General features: G+C 64.9%; 1 protein-coding gene across 2 annotated transcripts; it reads left to right on the top strand.

Moving 5' to 3' along the window:
* Positions 1 to 4,250: 4,250 nt before the first annotated feature.
* Positions 4,251 to 16,426, top strand: MKNK2 (MAPK interacting serine/threonine kinase 2). 2 transcript variants are annotated; one of them, XM_047849451.1, is made up of 14 exons: positions 4,251 to 4,396; positions 4,533 to 4,668; positions 7,877 to 7,964; positions 8,071 to 8,172; positions 8,251 to 8,348; positions 10,346 to 10,425; positions 10,751 to 10,824; positions 11,106 to 11,210; positions 11,327 to 11,382; positions 11,486 to 11,581; positions 12,031 to 12,225; positions 12,928 to 13,092; positions 13,833 to 13,876; positions 14,196 to 16,426. In XM_047849451.1, exons 2-14 carry the CDS (start codon positions 4,618 to 4,620, stop codon positions 14,428 to 14,430), a joined length of 1,389 nt encoding a protein of 462 aa, XP_047705407.1. In that variant the 5' UTR covers positions 4,251 to 4,396; positions 4,533 to 4,617; the 3' UTR covers positions 14,431 to 16,426. The 2 variants fall into 2 exon arrangements, with proteins under 2 accessions (XP_047705407.1, XP_047705408.1); XM_047849452.1 differs by lacking the exon at positions 12,031 to 12,225.
* Positions 16,427 to 16,809: the final 383 nt, after the last annotated feature.

Genomic DNA, 16,809 nt, shown 5'->3' with positions numbered 1-16,809 from the left:
CCCACACCAGCTCAGGGCTTTAAGGCAGCCCTCTGCCCCCTCTGAGTCTCAGGGGGCCCAGCTCTGAGCAGGAGAGGGAGAGGCCGGGGCCGTCCCCCAAAGGCACTGCTTGTGAGCACACTGGAGCCATCCCAGACATGCCCCACGCCACCCGGCCCCAGACACAGGCCCCGTCTTCTCTCCGGCGTGTGCACACCAGCAGGTGCATGGGCCACGCACCTCCACCCGGCTCCCACGCCCCACACAGACCCAGGCTCATTGCTTCTCTAAATGTGCACAGACAGACCTACACACCCCAATCTGGTCACACTCACACATGCTCACACCAGATGGGCACCTTGTTTTTGTAATGCCGGGGGGAGAAAGGTCTTTGCCGTTGTCCCCTGGTAGGGTTGTCAGGTAAGCTACAGGACCCCACCGTTACCAAGTTAAATTTGAATTTCAGAGAAGTGATGAATAAGGTTTGGGATATTTGTATGCGCGGGACTCTCTCTGAAAAGTATTCATTGTCTCTCCGAAATCCACATTTAACTGGGTGTTCTGTAATTCATTGGCTAAATCTGGGAGCTCTGCCTGCTGGGATGTGGAGGCCCTGAGTTCCCGGGGCTCCCCCAGGCACTGCCCAGGAGGTGAGCACCCAAGCCCCCGCAGGGGCCCAGGGCTCAGGCCAAGGAGGGGGTGGTCAGAGGGGAGACCACTGAGCACAGAAGCTTGCCTCCTGGCTCAGAGGAGGCTGGCAGAAGCAGAGACCCCAAGGATGGAAGTCAGGACCTGCCTGCTGTCTCCTCTGGGGTGTGGGGGAGAGCCCACATACGGCATAGGCCGAGAGTCGCCCCGCAGAAGCGAGGGGCTTCTCAGGGGCCTGGCTGGGCGTAGACTCTTGGAAAGGCAGAGTCCATGCACCTTTGGTCTAAGCTTTGCCAAGCCAGCTTCATGACTGCGGCGGGAAAGGGGGTCAGCACCCCCCTCCTTGAGCCCCTAGGGAGCCACAGGGGCGGCTGGAATAAAAAAACACAAAACTGCATGGGGAGGTGGGGGCGGGGAGGGGAGGGGGAGGCCCAGGAGCCAGGGAATCATTTCCCGTTTGTCCTCCTTTTTCAGGCCAGTACCTGCGGCTCTGGGAGCCTCAAAGTAGCCCCTGGGCCCCCAGGGCTGTCCTGAGCCCCCCTCCCAGGCTCTGGCAACCCCCTCGGCATCTGGCATCGGAGGGGTGGGAAGCGGTGTTGCCCTGGGCCCTCCCTGTCCTGCCCACCAGCTGTGTCTGTCCTTTGCCTCGGCTGGGACTGCACCCTCCCCCCGCGCCCCAGTGACAGTCACCAGGAGCTGGGGAGGTGTGAGGAGCAGGGGCCAGGACATCGTCTTCCTGCCCTCACCTGCCTGGCAGATTCCTTCCACCCCCAGAGGAGGTCAGAGGCGGGGAGCGGGACCCCTGGGGGTCCAAGAGGAGGGAGGCAGGGTGGCTGGCAGGTACATCCCAGCCCTCTCTCTCCCTCGCTCCCTGGCCCCCGGGCACCCGGCACCTCTGGGACCTCAGCCCATAAACAGGGCCTCCTCCGGGAAGATGGTAGGCTTTGGCTGTGGGGATCTGTGGGGCTGGCCCACAGCAGGACAGGGCCTAGGCCCGAGAGCCTGCAGGCTGGGCACAGGCGCCCCTCCCCTTCCTACATTCCCCCTGCCCGTCCCTATGGCCACCAGTGCAGGCCAGGCTAGGGCCTGCATAGCACAGGCACCCACAGGCACCTGTACCGACGAGGTTAGGCCCGGCTCTCAGACCCAGGGGCTCCGGAATCTCTGCGGGGGGGAGGGGGGGCGTCTCTGACCTGACCTGCTCAGGGTATGTGCGTGAACTGATTGAACATACCCCTATGCAGCCCGCGGTGCGCACAGAAGCCTGCACGTGTGTGCGCGTCACGCATGGCCCCACCCGCTTAGGGGGCCCACCGTGTGCATCGCGGCCCCTCCCAGCGTTCACACAAGTGTGTGCTCCCCTCGCGGTCCCCACCTTCTCACACACGGGGCAAGGGACTGCAGGACTCAGCAGGGGACACTGGTGATGTCTGGGGACACTTGTGGCTGTCATAACTCGGGGCGTGCTCTACATCAAGTGGGAGGGCATGGACGCTGCTCAACACCCCGCAGTGCCTAGGACGGCCCCCACGAAGAATGACCTGCCACTACGTCACTAGTACTGGGGAGACCTGCTGGAAAGACCCCAGAGGCAGGGCCATCGTCCTGTCTGCCCACCTACAGCCTGGGGCCCACAAAGGGACCACCTGTCTGGGCTGTGTGACGCTGAGGCGGCTTGTCTGAACGGTGCCCAGTGCTGGGCCTGGCTTCTGGCTTTGGGAACAAGTCTGTCCCCACTGGCCAGGCTCCAGGATCGGCCACCAGGCCCTGAGCGTGGCTACACCTGGGAAGATGGCCCCGGGCGAGGCCTTCGTTCGTTTCCGTTCCCTGAGGTCAGTGTGAACAGCAACCCCACACAGGTGCACACGTGAGGGAGGACGCAGCTAAACACCCACACTGGGGTATAGACCGACTTTCCTGTCCTGGGCTGAACCACGTTCCCCAGAGAGATACGTCCACGACTCAACCCCTGGAACCCGTGAATGTGACATCTGGCGACAGGGTCTTGGCAGGTATAACTGGACAAGATGAGGGGTGCTGGAGTAGGGTGGGCCTGGTGCCACGAAGCAAAGAGCAGACGCAGAGGAGACGGCCACCTGAAGGTGGAGGCGGGGAGCAGGGGGAGGCGTCTACAAGCCTGAGGGACTCCAACCCCGGAAGCTGGGAGAAGCAGGAAGCATCCTCCCCTGGAGCCTTCCGAGAGGGTGTGGCCCTGCGGAGACCTTGATCTCAGACTCCTGGTCTCCAGAATGGGAGAGCATACATTTCTGTTTCAGGCCTCCCCAGTGTGCGACGCCGTGTTACAGAAGCCACAGCGGCTAACACACTTACACAAGCCCCGTAGGCACAAACACACAACCATGCACACACAGACGCTCAGACACACCTATTCCTTCCAGCAATATTCGGCGAGCACTCCCCGTGCACCAGGCCCGGTGTGCTGGGCTCTGGACGGGCAGTGGACAGGGCTGTGCTCTTATGGAGCTGACCTGAGGAGGGGCAGTGACCCATCTGTACCCCCCTGAGCCACCCGAAGCACATGAAAACCTGCAGGTAACCATGCACACACAGAGAGGGCCCCTGTGGAGGCAGAGGTGGGAGGGGACAGCCAAGAAAGGAGGGAGGGAGGAGGAGGAGGCAGCTTCCAGGTGGCCTCTCCGGGGCAGGCAGGTCTAACAGCCCCACCCCAGGCACTTGAAGCCAAAGTGTGTGTCTACACAAACACACACACGCACACACACGCAGGGGACAGAGGACTTGGGGCTGACTGAAGTCAGGTGTGGCCTGAGCTGTGGCCTTGGCAGGCGGCACATAGAGGCAGCCCCCTGGAAGGGGACAATTCAGTTTCAGGTCAGCGGGGCCCGGTTGGGGGACAGTTGGGTTTGGGTGGTGGCAGGGCGAGCTGAGGTCTGGAGGAGACGGAGGTGGGTTCACCCCACAGGCTTGCGCTTCCATGCGCCCAGGGCTTGGAGTCTGAGGACTTTGCACCACAGTGCTTCAGGGACAGGGAGCTGGCCCAGCTCTGGAAGAGCCGATTCTACCGAGCCTGGGTGGTGGGGGCGCCGGCCCAAATGGGATGGCATTTTATCTGCTGTCCTGGCTGCCCCGCACCCCCGGGGCTCTTTCTTGGTCCAGGGTCCCAGGTTGTGGCATTAATCAAGAGAGAGCCACAGCAGGCTCTTCCGGGATTGGGGAGCTGCAAGAGGGAGCCATGGTGTATTCTAGGGCAGGGAAGTCGCCCAAAGGAGTCAGTGTGTCCCAGGCCCTGGCCGGCATCCCGGGGGAGTTGCCAGAGCGTAGGGCCCGGCTTCAGCTCGGTGCCGGGGATCCGCGGCCCTCCCAGGGCCTCAGGCGGCCAGTCCAGCACCCACACCCCTGCCCACAACCGCCAACATCCCTCCCAGGTCCTTCCCCTGTAGCCCCGCGCACCTCACTGCGCAGGCGCGCGGAAACCCCTCCAGGCCCGAGTGCGCAGCCGCACGCGGCCCGGAGAGCTCTCCAGCCCCGCCCCCGTTGTGCGCTTGTGGGCGGGATTGGCGGAGGCGGGGCATGCGTATTGGGCGGGGCGAAGCCTGGCCTATAAAGGCGGCCGCGGGGCGGTGCGCCCGGCTCCTCTCGGCGGCGGCGGCGGCCCAGGCAGAGGAGTCCGCGGTGGTGGCGGCGGCAGCGGCGGCGCTGTTCCCCGCGCGGTCCGCGCAGTGGGGTCCGGGCTGCGTGTCTCGGGCGGCGGCGGCGGTGGCACTGCGGCCCCGGCCCGAGTCCGACCCCGGTGAGTGCGGCCCGGCGACGCTGGCCTGGCCCCGACCGGGTCTCGGGGATCGGGCCCCGCGGAGCCTCGGCGTCCGGGGCTCACGGCGCGCTGGCCGCAGCCACTCACGTTCTCCTTTGTCTGCTCCCGCCTGCAGGGTCCCCTACCCGGCCGCCCCCCGCCCACGGGCCGCTCCCCCGGGCCCGCCGTCCCCTCCCCCGCTGGCGGGGCCCGGACAGAAGATGGTGCAGAAGAAAACAGCCGAACTTCAGGGCTTCCACCGTTCGTTCAAGGTGAGGGCCGGGTGGGTTTGGGGTCGCCTGGGGCTGGACCACTCGAGTGGCCGGTGGGGGGCGCGTAGCCCCCACCCCCGGGATCCACCCGGGGCTGCTGCCCGCCCTCCCCGCCCCCCCGCCCCCCCGCCGTATGTCTGGGGCTGCCCCAGCCGGGAGTGCGCTGGTGGGGGTGGTCAGCGGGCCACAGTCCAGTCCCCAGCGCCCTGGGGACTGTGAAGTCTTTCCTCTAGGAACCCCAAGCGCGGTCAGGGCCCCCAGGCCCTTGGGAGCACCTGGTTGTGTGTCCCCTGCCAACCCCTGTGCACTGCTAGGGAGCTCAGGCCACAGTCCAGTCCTCAGCGCCTTGGACCTGTGGGTCTGTGGGGTCTTTCCTCCAGGAATCCGAGGTAGGACTGCAGGTCCCAGAAAGCCCTCCTAGGTGGTCCTTGGAATAAGGGAGTGAATTGGATGCCCCTCAGCCCTGCGCCTCCCAGACAGTCCGGGCCCAAGTGCTATTTCCTGTGGGAGCAGGAAGTTTCTGCGGTGGCCCCACGGCTGCAGTCTTGGTCTCAGATGAGCGAGTCTGGGGGGGGCGGGCAGGTGCTGGGGAGGGGCCCCACGGGGCTGGCTCAGGGGACGCAGTGATGTCAACGGCCTCCCCACCCCACCAGCCGCGTTATGTAATGGCTTCCCTGGGCCTTCTTGGGCAGGGACCTGTTGCCCTGTAAAGAAGGCAGGACCTGGGTGTGTGTGGGCACGCGCACGCGTGTGTGTGTGTGTGTGTGTGTGTGTACACAGGCACTCCCAGAACCGGGGTGGGAGGAGCAAGCTGAGACTGTTTGGGTTAGAATTCCCAGGCCTGTCCAGCCACATCTTGGGCCAGCGTGCCCCACCCCTGCCCACACGCCTGCCATCCTCGCTTTACCCCCTGCCAGGGGAGCAACAGCCTTGGCAAGTCCAAGTGTCCGGGGCCGGGCTGAAGCGGGGGGTGGACCCGAGACGTCACCGGCAGTGGTCTATTCCCTCCTGGGGCTGGGCATGAGCTAGGACAGGGTCAATGTGAGGGGCCAGCACGGCAGCCAAAGCAAACTCGAACTTTCTGGATGATTCCAGCCGCCTCCTGCCAAGGCCTGCTGACTGGAGGCCTGAGGCCAGCCCCAGGCCCAGCCCGCCCACATTGCTTGGGACTGGAGGCTGCTCCCAGGTGGGACCATGGGAGTCCTGAGGAGTGGGAAGGACCCTGGCCAGGGAGCCTCAACTATGAGAAGGTCCTCTCGGCCACTCTGGGACTCCCCTCCCGCCATGCTGAGCTTGCTTCTTGGGCTGGGCCTCGCCCTCCCGCCCCAGTCCAGCAGCAGCACTGCCGGGACCCTTTCTGCTGGGCGTCTCCCAACACACTTTCCCCATTTTCAGTTGGGAAATCGGAGCCTTGGAAAGAGATGTTTGCCCCGAGTCTCCCTGCAGGTGGAGACAAGGACACAGGAGCTGCTTTCATCAGGGGTGGCCAAGCCACCAAGGTGGAGGCTGGGACAGGCTTGTGGGGGTGGCGAGGGGACCCATAGGCCCCCTTGAGGGTCCTCGCACTGTTCCTCGGTCCGAGGAGCTACAGGCAGCTTCCTTCCATCACCCAGCCACAGACGTGGGTCAGGCCTGGGGCCGAGGTCACTAGACGGAGGTGAGCGGCTGCTGGCTGCTGGCCCTGAGCGTCCCCCCACCCCCACCCCCGCCGCTGTCCACCCCTATGTGGTTACCCTGGGGCCCCTCCTCCCAGGTAGAAGTAGTGACCTGGCCCCTCTCGAGACCTCTGGAGGAGCCCAAGGCAGGGTGCTGGTTTCTGGCATTGGTGACTGTGTGCCTGCCTCCCCACGGAGGCCAGACCCCCACCGGGCAGGGCCAAGGGCCGGAGCACTCCCTTCTCCCGTCTGCCTGGCCTGGCCCGGCCCAGGCCTCCTCGCAGCCCTGCACAGGGGGGTGGGGAGGCTGAGAGGCCTGCGCCTGTGTTTTCAGCCGCTCCCTCTGACCTCCGCCTGCCCCCTCTGCTGCCGGCCTGGCTTCTGGGCCTCCCGTTTGTAGGAATCTGGCCCAGCTCCTTCTGCCCTGGGCCCCTCGGTGTTTCTCTGGGGCTTTCCTGGAGTTCCTTCTCTGGATGATCCTCCTGCTGGAGCCCCGTCCCCAGTTGTCCTGAGGCCCCAGGGAGGGGCAGTGACCTGGCTCGGGTCACCCAGCATCAGCAGCACCACCGTGCACAGAGGCCCCCTCACCCACCTGAGGCCCCGGCCACCTAGTCGGCCAGGGTGCAGGGAGCTAAATTAGAGCTATTTCCTGAAGGCCTCTGCTGGGCCTCAGTGTCCTGGCCTCAAAGGCCTCACATCTCAAGCCAGGGGCCATCCGTCCTCACTGTGGCCCATCTGCTCTGCAGAAGATTATTCCAGCAGCTCTCTGGGGTGGGTAAGACAAGGTTTCTCCAAGCCCCAGCTGCCTTCCTTCCCTGCTCAGGGTCTAGCACCCTTCCGCCGGTCCTGGGGACTAGCCGGTGACCTCCAGTGGGCCTCTCCCTGCAAGGCTGGTTTCTTAGCTGGGCACGGGGGCCTGTGAGGAGCTCTGTCCCGGTGGCAAAACGGGACAGTGCTGGCTGTGGCCCGGGCAGGGCTGGGCAGAGGGCGGTCCGGTGTCTACACTGTTGCAGCCGGAGGCCTTGGAGACCCGTCCTATGAGCCGCGGTCAGGCGACAGCGGGACCTCAGAGGGAGCAGCGCATGACCAGGAGGGCAGTGGCTCCCTGTTTCACAGAGGGAAGACTGAGGCCAGAAATTCAGGGCCTCGTGTTGGAGGCTGTGGGAAAGCAGGCAGGGCCACCCCTGCTGGGAACCCCGCCTAGAAGCCAGAAGCCGGTGACTCACCCCCTCCCACTGACCGCCTTGCTGTCTTTGATCCTCTGCAGCCCAGGGGGCCAGTTGGGCTGCGGAGGTTGTCCCGGGTGAGCCGCGAGGCCTGGCCTGGGCACCATAGTGACTCACGCCAGGCCCTCTTGCCTGCTCGGGGCCCCTCCCCGCAGCGCATCCCTTTCCTGGACACCCCGAGGGCCCTGGGGTTCGGGGGAAGAAGGACCATTTCCTTACAGTCAGGCAAAGCCAGGCTTTTGTCCCCCTGGACTTGTGGATGCAGACGCGGGGGCTGGGTCACTCTCTGGGCAGGCCCTGAGAGCCCTCCCGTCCTGTCCCCTGCAGGGGCAGAACCCTTTCGAGCTGGCCTTCTCCCTAGACCAGACCCACCTCGGGGAGACCGACTTCAGCCTGGAGCATCCCACCCGCCCCGGTGAGGGCCGGAGAGGAAGGTGGCGGTGCGGGAGGGCCGGTGCGGGAGGGCAGCAGGGGCTGCCTGCTGAGCAGGGCGGGCCTCACCTCCGGGTCTCCTAGTGCAGATATGCCCGCCAGCCAGCCCATCGACATCCCAGATGCCAAGAAGAGGGGCAAGAAGAAAAAGCGGGGCCGGGCCACCGACAGCTTCTCGGGCCGGTTTGAAGGTCAGTGAGGACTACAGGTGGGGGTGTAGGGAGACGTGGCCAGCCCGGGGCGGCTCTCACCGCACCCCTGCTCCCCAGATGTCTACCAGCTGCAAGAAGACGTGCTCGGGGAGGGTGCCCACGCCCGAGTGCAGACCTGCGTCAACCTCATCACTAACCAGGAATACGCCGTCAAGGTGAGCACCAGCGCCCGGCCAGCTCCCCGCACCTCTCCCTGCAGCGCCTGGGCTCTGGCACTGGCCGCGGGTGGCGGGAGGGGGGAGCTGGCCTTTGAGCTCCCGGACCAGCAGCTGGGGGAAAACTAGTATCTAAAAATGGCCCCAGGGCCAGTGACTCAGGCCACCCCTGGGAATCTAGGTCAGCCTGCTCTGAGCCCCTGAGTCTGGGCAGGAAGTGACCATAAGGAGCCGCTCCCTACCCAGGTGGCTGAGGACCTGGTGCCAGGGCGCCTGAGAGCTGGGGGCTCCGGTCAGAGTTGGCTCTTGCCTGCTGGGTCACCCCAGGCCACTCCTCAGCGACAAGCGGTTCTCCGTGTTGGTTACAGGGGTTAAAAGGCCATGCCGTACTTGGGGCCCAGGGAGGCTTGGCATCTGGGGAGACCAGGGTGTGGCCTCGAAACCTGTGTCTCTTGGCCAGGCAGTACGGCCCTGTGCTCCGAGAAACCGTCCAGTCTTCCCTGGTGACCCTGCATCCGGGTGGGGTGGGGTCACAGGAGGCTGGCAGACCAGGAATGAGGACCGGTGCTCCCCGGTGAGCGAGGCTGGCCAGAGCCCAGCGCTTTGGTAGAAGTCTGATGGCAAAAGTGGCCATCGTCCCTGCCCCGTGAGTTCCAAGTCGGGCGGCATGATGGTGCCAGAGAACTGGATGCTCAGCTTTGAGCGCTTTCTGCAAGACAGGCCACGCGCTGAGTGTTTTCCCCTTAAGGACCGTCGGGCAGCCTGGCCTCCTGTGCCCCTTCGACAGTTCGGAAGGAGGCTCTGAGGGGTTAGACAGCCTGAGTCAGACCCTGTTGGGCCTCCTGTAAGGTCATCCCTCTGCCCCGAGGGACTGCAGTTTCCTCCATGAGGTGGGGTCCTGGCCAGATTCCCAAGGGGTAGGATGAGGTTCTTCAGGAGGGCATGGCTGCTGGCATTGTGTCACGAGGCCCCGACATCTGGTTGGTCTGCCTCTCCGAGGCACGGGTGCGTTTGTCACCAGACAGGTGGGACAGCACGTAGGCTGGGCCCCGGCAGCACGCGGACACCATGCCTGCCTGTTGCAGGGGCGAGCTGGTGGCACACTGTGTTCCCCTCCTCCAGGCCGGCGTGCTGGGCAGGGAACCCCGGGCCTGCCCCGCCTGCCCGGTGAGAGGGGCCTAACATCCAACCTGGGAAGATGTTCCCAGTGGGTGCCCGGGGGCCGAGGTGGCCCGGAGAGAGCCAGCTGGCACCTTCTGCCCCCACTTCTGTGGGCGAAGGTGTCTCGGGGAGAATCCGGGAGGCAGGTGGGCCCAGAGCTGCCAGGTGCCGGCGGGATCGGGGGCAGAAGCTGGCTTCCGGAGGCTCTGGAGTCGCGGGGAGACTGTCCCTGTTGGTTGACGGGAGGGCCAATCTGGGCTGGCATGAAACAGGCCTGGGCTGAGGGGCCCGTGGCAGCTGCCCAGACTGTCACAGAACAGGGGAGGTGGGACTTGGCACCAAAGTGGGCAGGGACGGCTTGGCTGGCAGCCAGGCACCCCAGGGCCGCTCTAGTCCCCTGTGTGGTGTGGGAGTCTGCACAGTGGCCACCGGTCTCCCAGGCAGGGAGGGGGTGCTGACACCCTGAAGGGGCATTTTGCAGGCGTCTCAGGCCCCAAACATGCCCCCGAGGCCTGTGGGGTCAGGAGCGGAACAGGCCCGCCTCCTCTTTCTGCCATTCTTGTCCAGCTTGTCTCTCCCCTGATGCCACTTGGGAAACATGTTGCAACCCCCCCCCCCCTTCCCCCAGCCTGTGCTGACGCCATAGTTCTGACTTCTGGCAAATTCTGGGCCGCAAGAGGAGAGCTCTGCTTAGAACTTAAGGTCTAAGCTCGAATGGGGTCTCAGCCATGGCACAGGGCAGGTCTCTGGTGGGAGCCCCTTGGGCTTTGGGAAGGGCTTTGGCTGACCCACTGCTCTGTCTCCTGCCCGCCCCTCCCCCCCCTCCCCCCACTTAGATCATCGAGAAGCAGCCTGGCCACATTCGGAGCAGGGTTTTCCGGGAGGTGGAGATGCTGTATCAGTGCCAGGGACACAGGTAATGTGACCCACCTTGCCACAGAACCGGGCCCTTAGCCATCTTTCCGTGTGTGAATGGGCCTGAATGCCTCCTCACCCCCAGCAAGCATTTGGGGAGCATCCAGTGTGCAGCAGAGGCCGTGCAGGGTGCACTGGGGAAGACCCAGCGTCAGGCAGGCAACCCAGAGTGGGCAAGGTGGAAGCAGGCCCGTGGCCCCGGTCCCAGCCTTCCTGTGCACAGGTGGGGGTGGAAAGGGTGGGCCCCTCCTGGGCTGGGCTGTGGGTGCACAGGGGCCTTAGGAAGCCTCCCTCCTCTCCTGCCTCTCCAACCCCCCACACCTCAGGAATGTTCTAGAGCTGATAGAGTTCTTTGAGGAGGAGGATCGCTTCTACCTGGTGTTTGAGAAGATGCGGGGCGGTATGTGGGGCCTGGGGGACGTTTGCAGCTGTGTCCTAATGGGCTGTGGGCTCGGCCACCAGGGAGGACTTTTCAGATGTGCTCGTCCTGCACATCAGAGGGGGCTTGTGGGGTCCGAGCTTCCTGTCCACATGGCAGCTCAGGGTTGAAGGCTCTGAACCCAGGGAGGCCAGAGTGGGCACTTCCCTGTCGGGTGGAAGTGGGCACTAGGCACTGGGCGGTGGCCTGGAGACACGGAAGTGACGCGTATGTGTTTTTCCTCCACCACGGCCTGGCCCCAGGCTCCATCCTGAGCCACATTCACAAGCGGCGGCACTTTAACGAGCTGGAGGCCAGCGTGGTCGTGCAGGACGTGGCCAGTGCCCTGGACTTCCTGCACAACAAAGGTGGGTGGTGGGGCTCCCTTGTTCCCTGGGATGTCCAGCCTCGCGCCCTGTCCAGCTGCCTGAGACTCCTAGAAAACGCCTCCACTCCCGCCACTGAGTCCCGGTTCTCACCGCAGGCATCGCCCACAGGGACCTAAAGCCAGAAAACATCCTCTGCGAGCATCCCAACCAGGTGAGGGGCGCCGGGGAACCGCCTTCCCTGCGCCAGGGCCCGGGCTGGGTTGGCCTGGACCGCCGTCCCCCCCTCCCTTACCGCCTTTTCCCACCCTTCCTAGGTGTCCCCTGTGAAGATCTGCGACTTCGATCTGGGCAGCGGCATCAAACTCAACGGGGACTGCTCCCCGATCTCCACTCCGGAGCTGCTCACCCCGGTGAGGCGCCCAGGCATCAGGCACGCAGCGACCCGCTCCGTTCTGCTCTGGGGCTGCGCGGCCCGCTGCCCCTGCCCCTGCCGTTGCGTAACCTCGAGGTGCTGGCTGCTCTGCTGCCTAGCCCGTGGAACTGGTGCTTTTGCTTAGCAACAGCCACTGATTGGCCCGCGGAAAGTGGCGGGCGGGGCCATGGGCGGGAGGGGAGGGGCGGGCTCCCAGCAACTGCCGCTGATTGGGTGGCTGGGCAGGTGGGCACCTGCCACCTGTTGATTGGGCGGGTGTGAGGGCGGGGCCTGCCCCCAGCCCGTCTCTGATTGGCCAGGCTGGGCATCGGGCACCGCAGGCTCAGGTGACCCAGTGTTGGGGCCTTCACGTGATGCCGGGAAGTCCCGGCCTGCTGCAGTCCCCTCCTCCCCTCCACGGGCCCTGACTCCAAGTCCCACCCGCAGTGCGGCTCAGCGGAGTACATGGCCCCCGAGGTGGTGGAGGCCTTCAGCGAGGAGGCCAGCATCTACGACAAACGCTGCGACCTCTGGAGCCTGGGTGTCATCCTCTACATCCTGCTCAGCGGCTACCCGCCTTTCGTGGGCCACTGCGGCAGCGACTGCGGCTGGGACCGCGGCGAGGCCTGCCCGGCCTGCCAGGTGCGCGCGTGCGCCCCGTCCCCTGTGCGCCCGGTGCATCGCAGGCCTGGTCTGTGCGCGCGTGCGCCCCGTCCCCCTTTGTGCCAGTCTCTGAGCGTGTGCGTCCCCCACCCCCAGCACCCCTCTGTGCCCTCCCCCAGGGCCTGCTTGCTGCCGAGATCCTGGCCTGTGATGCCTGATCCATCCACGGGGCAGTGCTGGCCTGGTGCTCCTGGGGTTACACAGACTCCTTGGTTTTATGGTCTAGGAGAGGAAGCATTTCGAGGTCAGAAATCTGCCGTCCGGCAGGACTAAGATTTAGGGTTTGGGATGATCATGTTTCAGCCTGGTGACCTTCTGCTCCCATGAGCCCGGCTGCCCAGAGTTGCCTTTCTGCTGTTTGGCTTCTCTTGGGCAGAGTTCACTGGCACTCTCCTGAGGCCGGGTCTCTAGTCCAGCCTGCTTTCCTCTCAGGCATTTGGCCCCCCAGAGCCCCCGGTCCCGCCAGCTGACCTCAGGGCCCCCACTGCAGCCCCTGCCCACCCCCCCTTGCGGTCTGGGGGCCAGCTGTTCAGGTCACGGGTTAGGCTGCATGGCTGGGTCTGGGGCCTACGGCAGCTTGTTACCGAGCAGCGTCATGATGTACCCCGTTGGTCCAGGCCGGTGTGGATGTTGGGGTAAGTTGGCTGCAGCTGATTTCACCCCCTTGCCCCTCCCCCACAGAATATGCTGTTTGAGAGCATCCAGGAGGGCAAGTATGAGTTTCCCGAGAAGGATTGGGCCCACATCTCCTTTGCTGCCAAAGACCTCATCTCAAAGCTCCTCGTCCGCGACGCCAAGCAGAGGCTGAGCGCCGCCCAAGTCCTGCAGCACCCCTGGGTGCAGGGGGTGAGTGAGCCCTGCTGGGGACCTCCTGCCTCTGGCCCGCCTCCGATGGGCAAGGGAGGGACTTGGAGCAGGGGTATGAGCATCCCCGGGGAAGCCAGCATTGACACCCCCAGATGCAACGTGGGTCTGGGGCCCAGCCTTGGGGTCTGCAGGGGCCCCAGGCGCAGCAGTCAGACCCACCACCTGCTTCCAGCCAGGCGCCAGGACTGCAGAAACTGCTTGAGCTTGTGCCCCGGAGGCATCGGGGCCTCTTCCCGTCTGGCACAGGGAGCAGGCTGAGGTCGTGCAGGTGTTAGGCAGGTGGCAAACCCCGGGCAGGGCCCGCCAACCCCAGTCCTGCTCCCTGTCCCCCCACCCACAAGCCGGGAAGAGCCTGACGTTTCTCTGGCCCGCAGCGCCCCGAGCCAGGCTGCCTGCCCAGAGCAGGGAGGGCCCACGGGCAGGAGTCTTAACCAGACGTTGGCACCGGGAGTCCACAGGAAGCAAAGGCTGGGGCCCTGGTGTTCAGGCCAGCCGGTGGAGGGGCTCCCAGCCCCTTCTGGGGCACCGGGAGACCTGTGGGGGCGGGGGAGGGGGCAGGGGGCGGGTCTAGAGAACCGCTCTGGGCTTCTGCCTTGCCCTCCCCCTGGCCTGGCTGGGCTCCAGCAGATACACCCCCCCTCACCTCGGTCGCTGCCAGCGGGGCCCCGGGAAGGCAGCTGGGCTCTGCTTTCAGCTCCGCCTCTCCCCTGTCCTTACAGTACGCTCCAGAGAACACCCTGCCCACACCCATGGTCCTGCAGAGGTGAGACCCATGGGGGGTGGGGGTCTCGGGCCCGAGAGCGGGGGGACCCCGAGTCGGGGGTGGTTAATGTTAAGATGACTAAAGTGACAAGCCGTCTTTAAATCGGGGGGCTGGGAAAGCCATCTGAGCGCTTGGGTGTCCTCGTACCAGTGATGGTGATGGATTGGGCCCCTGGCGGGGGTCCTGGTCCCCCAGGGAGGCTGGGCATGCCTGGGGCCTGCAGCCCCTCCCCCTGAGGTACTGCACAGACTCTAGGGGTCCCAAGGGGATCGGGCCCCGAAGCTACCTTTCACCTCCTTGGTGACCGCCCCGTCTCCAGGAACAGCTGTGCCAAAGAGCTCACGTCATTTGCGGCTGAGGCCATCGCCATGAACCGGCAGCTGGCCCAGCGGGAGGAGGACGCGGCCGAGGAGGCGGAGCAGGGCCAGCCCGTGGTCGTCCGAGCTGTGCGCTGTCTGCGGCTGTCGCCGCCCTCCCAGAGCAGGCTGGCCCAGAGGCGACAGCGAGCCAGCCTGTCCGCGGCCCCCGTGGTCCTGGTGGGAGACCACGCGTGACCCCTCCCTCCCTCCCTCTGTACATAGGTCACTCCCCCCCTACCCCCCCCCCCCCCATCAAATCTAAAAAGTTTTTTAAGCTATTGCCAGCCGGTGACCAGCAGGCTGCCCTCCCCTGGCTGGACTTCGAGGCGCTAAGCTCAGTTGGGGGGGCTCTTTTTATATGAGGTTTTTGCTGTTGGCTTTTTTTCTTTTTTCTGTCTCACCCCCGTTTTTTTTCCCTTTAAAGGTGTTAAAAGCAAAGCAGGCACCTGGGGAGGAGGTTGGAGGGTGTGTCCCCGGGCTTGTCCCGTCCCGGCCCCAGATACGCACCTCTACTGTGAAGGGTCCCCACGCCCCACGCCCCACGCCCGCCCTGCCCAGATGTGACTCAGGAGAGGAGGGCACTTGTCGCCTTCCAGAGCTGGGGGCACAGAAGCGCACCCCTTCCCCAGCCCTCACAGTATTTGCAGGGACGGGCCACCCCCACGTCTCCCCGGGGTGACACAGCACCTCTTTAATCCCTCACCCTGAAGCACCCTGGTCGCTTGGTGGGGTGGGGGCTTCTCAGGTCTCCCTTGTGGCCGGAGGGGGCTTGGGTGCGGGCAGGTGGGAATCACGGCTGCCTGCCGGGCCCCGCCTCTGACTGACAATCGGGGCTCCCTCGAACCTTGACCTTAAGCTCTCGCCGCCCCCTCCCCTGCCCTCTCCAAGGGGGACCCTGCCCACCCAGGAGGGCAGTGCCAGAGGAAGTGGGAGGGGTTGGACAGGCGCCCGTCAGCCAACGTGGGGGTCCCTAAGACCCCCATCCTGGGCACCGGAGTGCCCTTTCTCAGGGCTCAGTCTGACCATGGCCACGTCCTGCCCCTCACCGTCACCCCTGGGTCTGGTGAGGAAGCTCTGTCACCACCCCCCCCCCTTACTCCTCCTCAGAGCCAGGGCCCAGCCAGGGGTCCTGCTAAAGCCCCCCTCCCCCAAGGGCAGCGTTTCTGCGTGCCCACCTTCAGGAACACGGCTACAGCTGCCACGGCCTCCTCCCGGGCACCCAGGAACCTCCGTGCCCGCCTCTACCCACCTTGGCGCCGGGGTCAGATGTTGAGTGACCGCCGGGCTTGGGGCGACTGACCCCCCTCTTCCCTCGGGTGGGAAACACTATGCAATACAGGCTTCCCTTTTCTCCATGTTCGTGTGCTTCTGCCGGGGGTGGGGGGGGAGGTCTCTGCAGCCCCCCCCACCAGGGCAGCCTGGCCCTGGGGTCTGGGCGAGACTCCGCGGCAGGCCGGGCCTGGATCGCTCCCCCCCTGGCTTCTAGTTGTTCGTCCCGTTTTGTTCGTTTTTTAAAGACATCGGTTGACTTCCCTTCCCTGTTGTTGAATACTTGAATGTTGGGGGGCCTTGTGGGTTGGGGGAGCTCACATGCCGTTTCTGTGGCAGTCTCTGGTGGCCGGTGGGGACTGACTGCCCCTCCCGTCCCCCGCCCGCCTGGATCTGTGGACTGGCCTTTCCAAAGACCCGGGGGCGGGTGGGGGGGAGAAGGCCGCCCCGCCCCCTGCTTCTCGCCCATCAGTGATTCTACGTTTTGCAACTGGGGATTCTGCCTTTTTGTAAAAAAAAGAAATGCACCCCCCGCCTGCCGCGGGTGCCGTGGCCGTTTTAACTCTGGAAAGCTGAGCTGTGAGGAGCTTTTTTTTTTTTTTCCCAAAGGTGGGGCAGCCACTTCCTCCCCGTCACACGGACAGTGTGGCCCAGAGGACTGTCAGAACCGCTACTGTGAATGGGCGCCCGGCCCCTGGCCCTGGGGGAGGGGAACCACAACGTTTCAATGTTCAGATGTATAAAAAAGACAAAAAAAAAAAAAAAAAAAAAACTCAAGTTTTTTAGAAGTGGGGGGGGAACATCAAGCACTTTAACTGCACCGCACCAGGCGAGCCGGTAACAGCTCATTTTCCTTACACCAACGTCAACGCCGGACTTTTGTATCGTTTTGTAAGGATTTAATAAAAGTCATAAAAACTTGGGGGTCCTCGTCCTGGTTTTCTGTTGAGTGACGAGCAGCCCCAAACCATTTCTCGATCGGCGATCTCACTGATGCCGTTGGAGTCCGGGGTTTGGACGGGCGCCGAGGGGGTTGGCCTGTTGCTCGGGGGCCTGGGCCCTCGTCTGTCCGCGGCGGCTGTGGGCCCGGCTTCCTCCCGACGTGTGGGTGGCTCTGCCAGACTGAGAGGACAGCCAGAGTTGCCCGGGACCGAAGCGGGAGCGGCCAGGCTGGCCTGCTCTTGGACGCCATCACGTCCCCGCATCCAAGGCCCGGCCCTCTGCTGTCCCGGGGCCGAGGGTGCGCGGAGGCGAGCAGCTCGGGGTGGTGGGGCTGCTACCTTTGGCCGATGCAGCCCAACGAAA

This window comes from Prionailurus viverrinus, chromosome A2 (assembly GCF_022837055.1).
Source record: "Prionailurus viverrinus isolate Anna chromosome A2, UM_Priviv_1.0, whole genome shotgun sequence".
NCBI lineage: Eukaryota > Metazoa > Chordata > Mammalia > Carnivora > Felidae > Prionailurus > Prionailurus viverrinus.
Note: the sequence above shows the minus strand (reverse complement) of the source record. Positions and strands in the feature narration are given on the sequence as shown.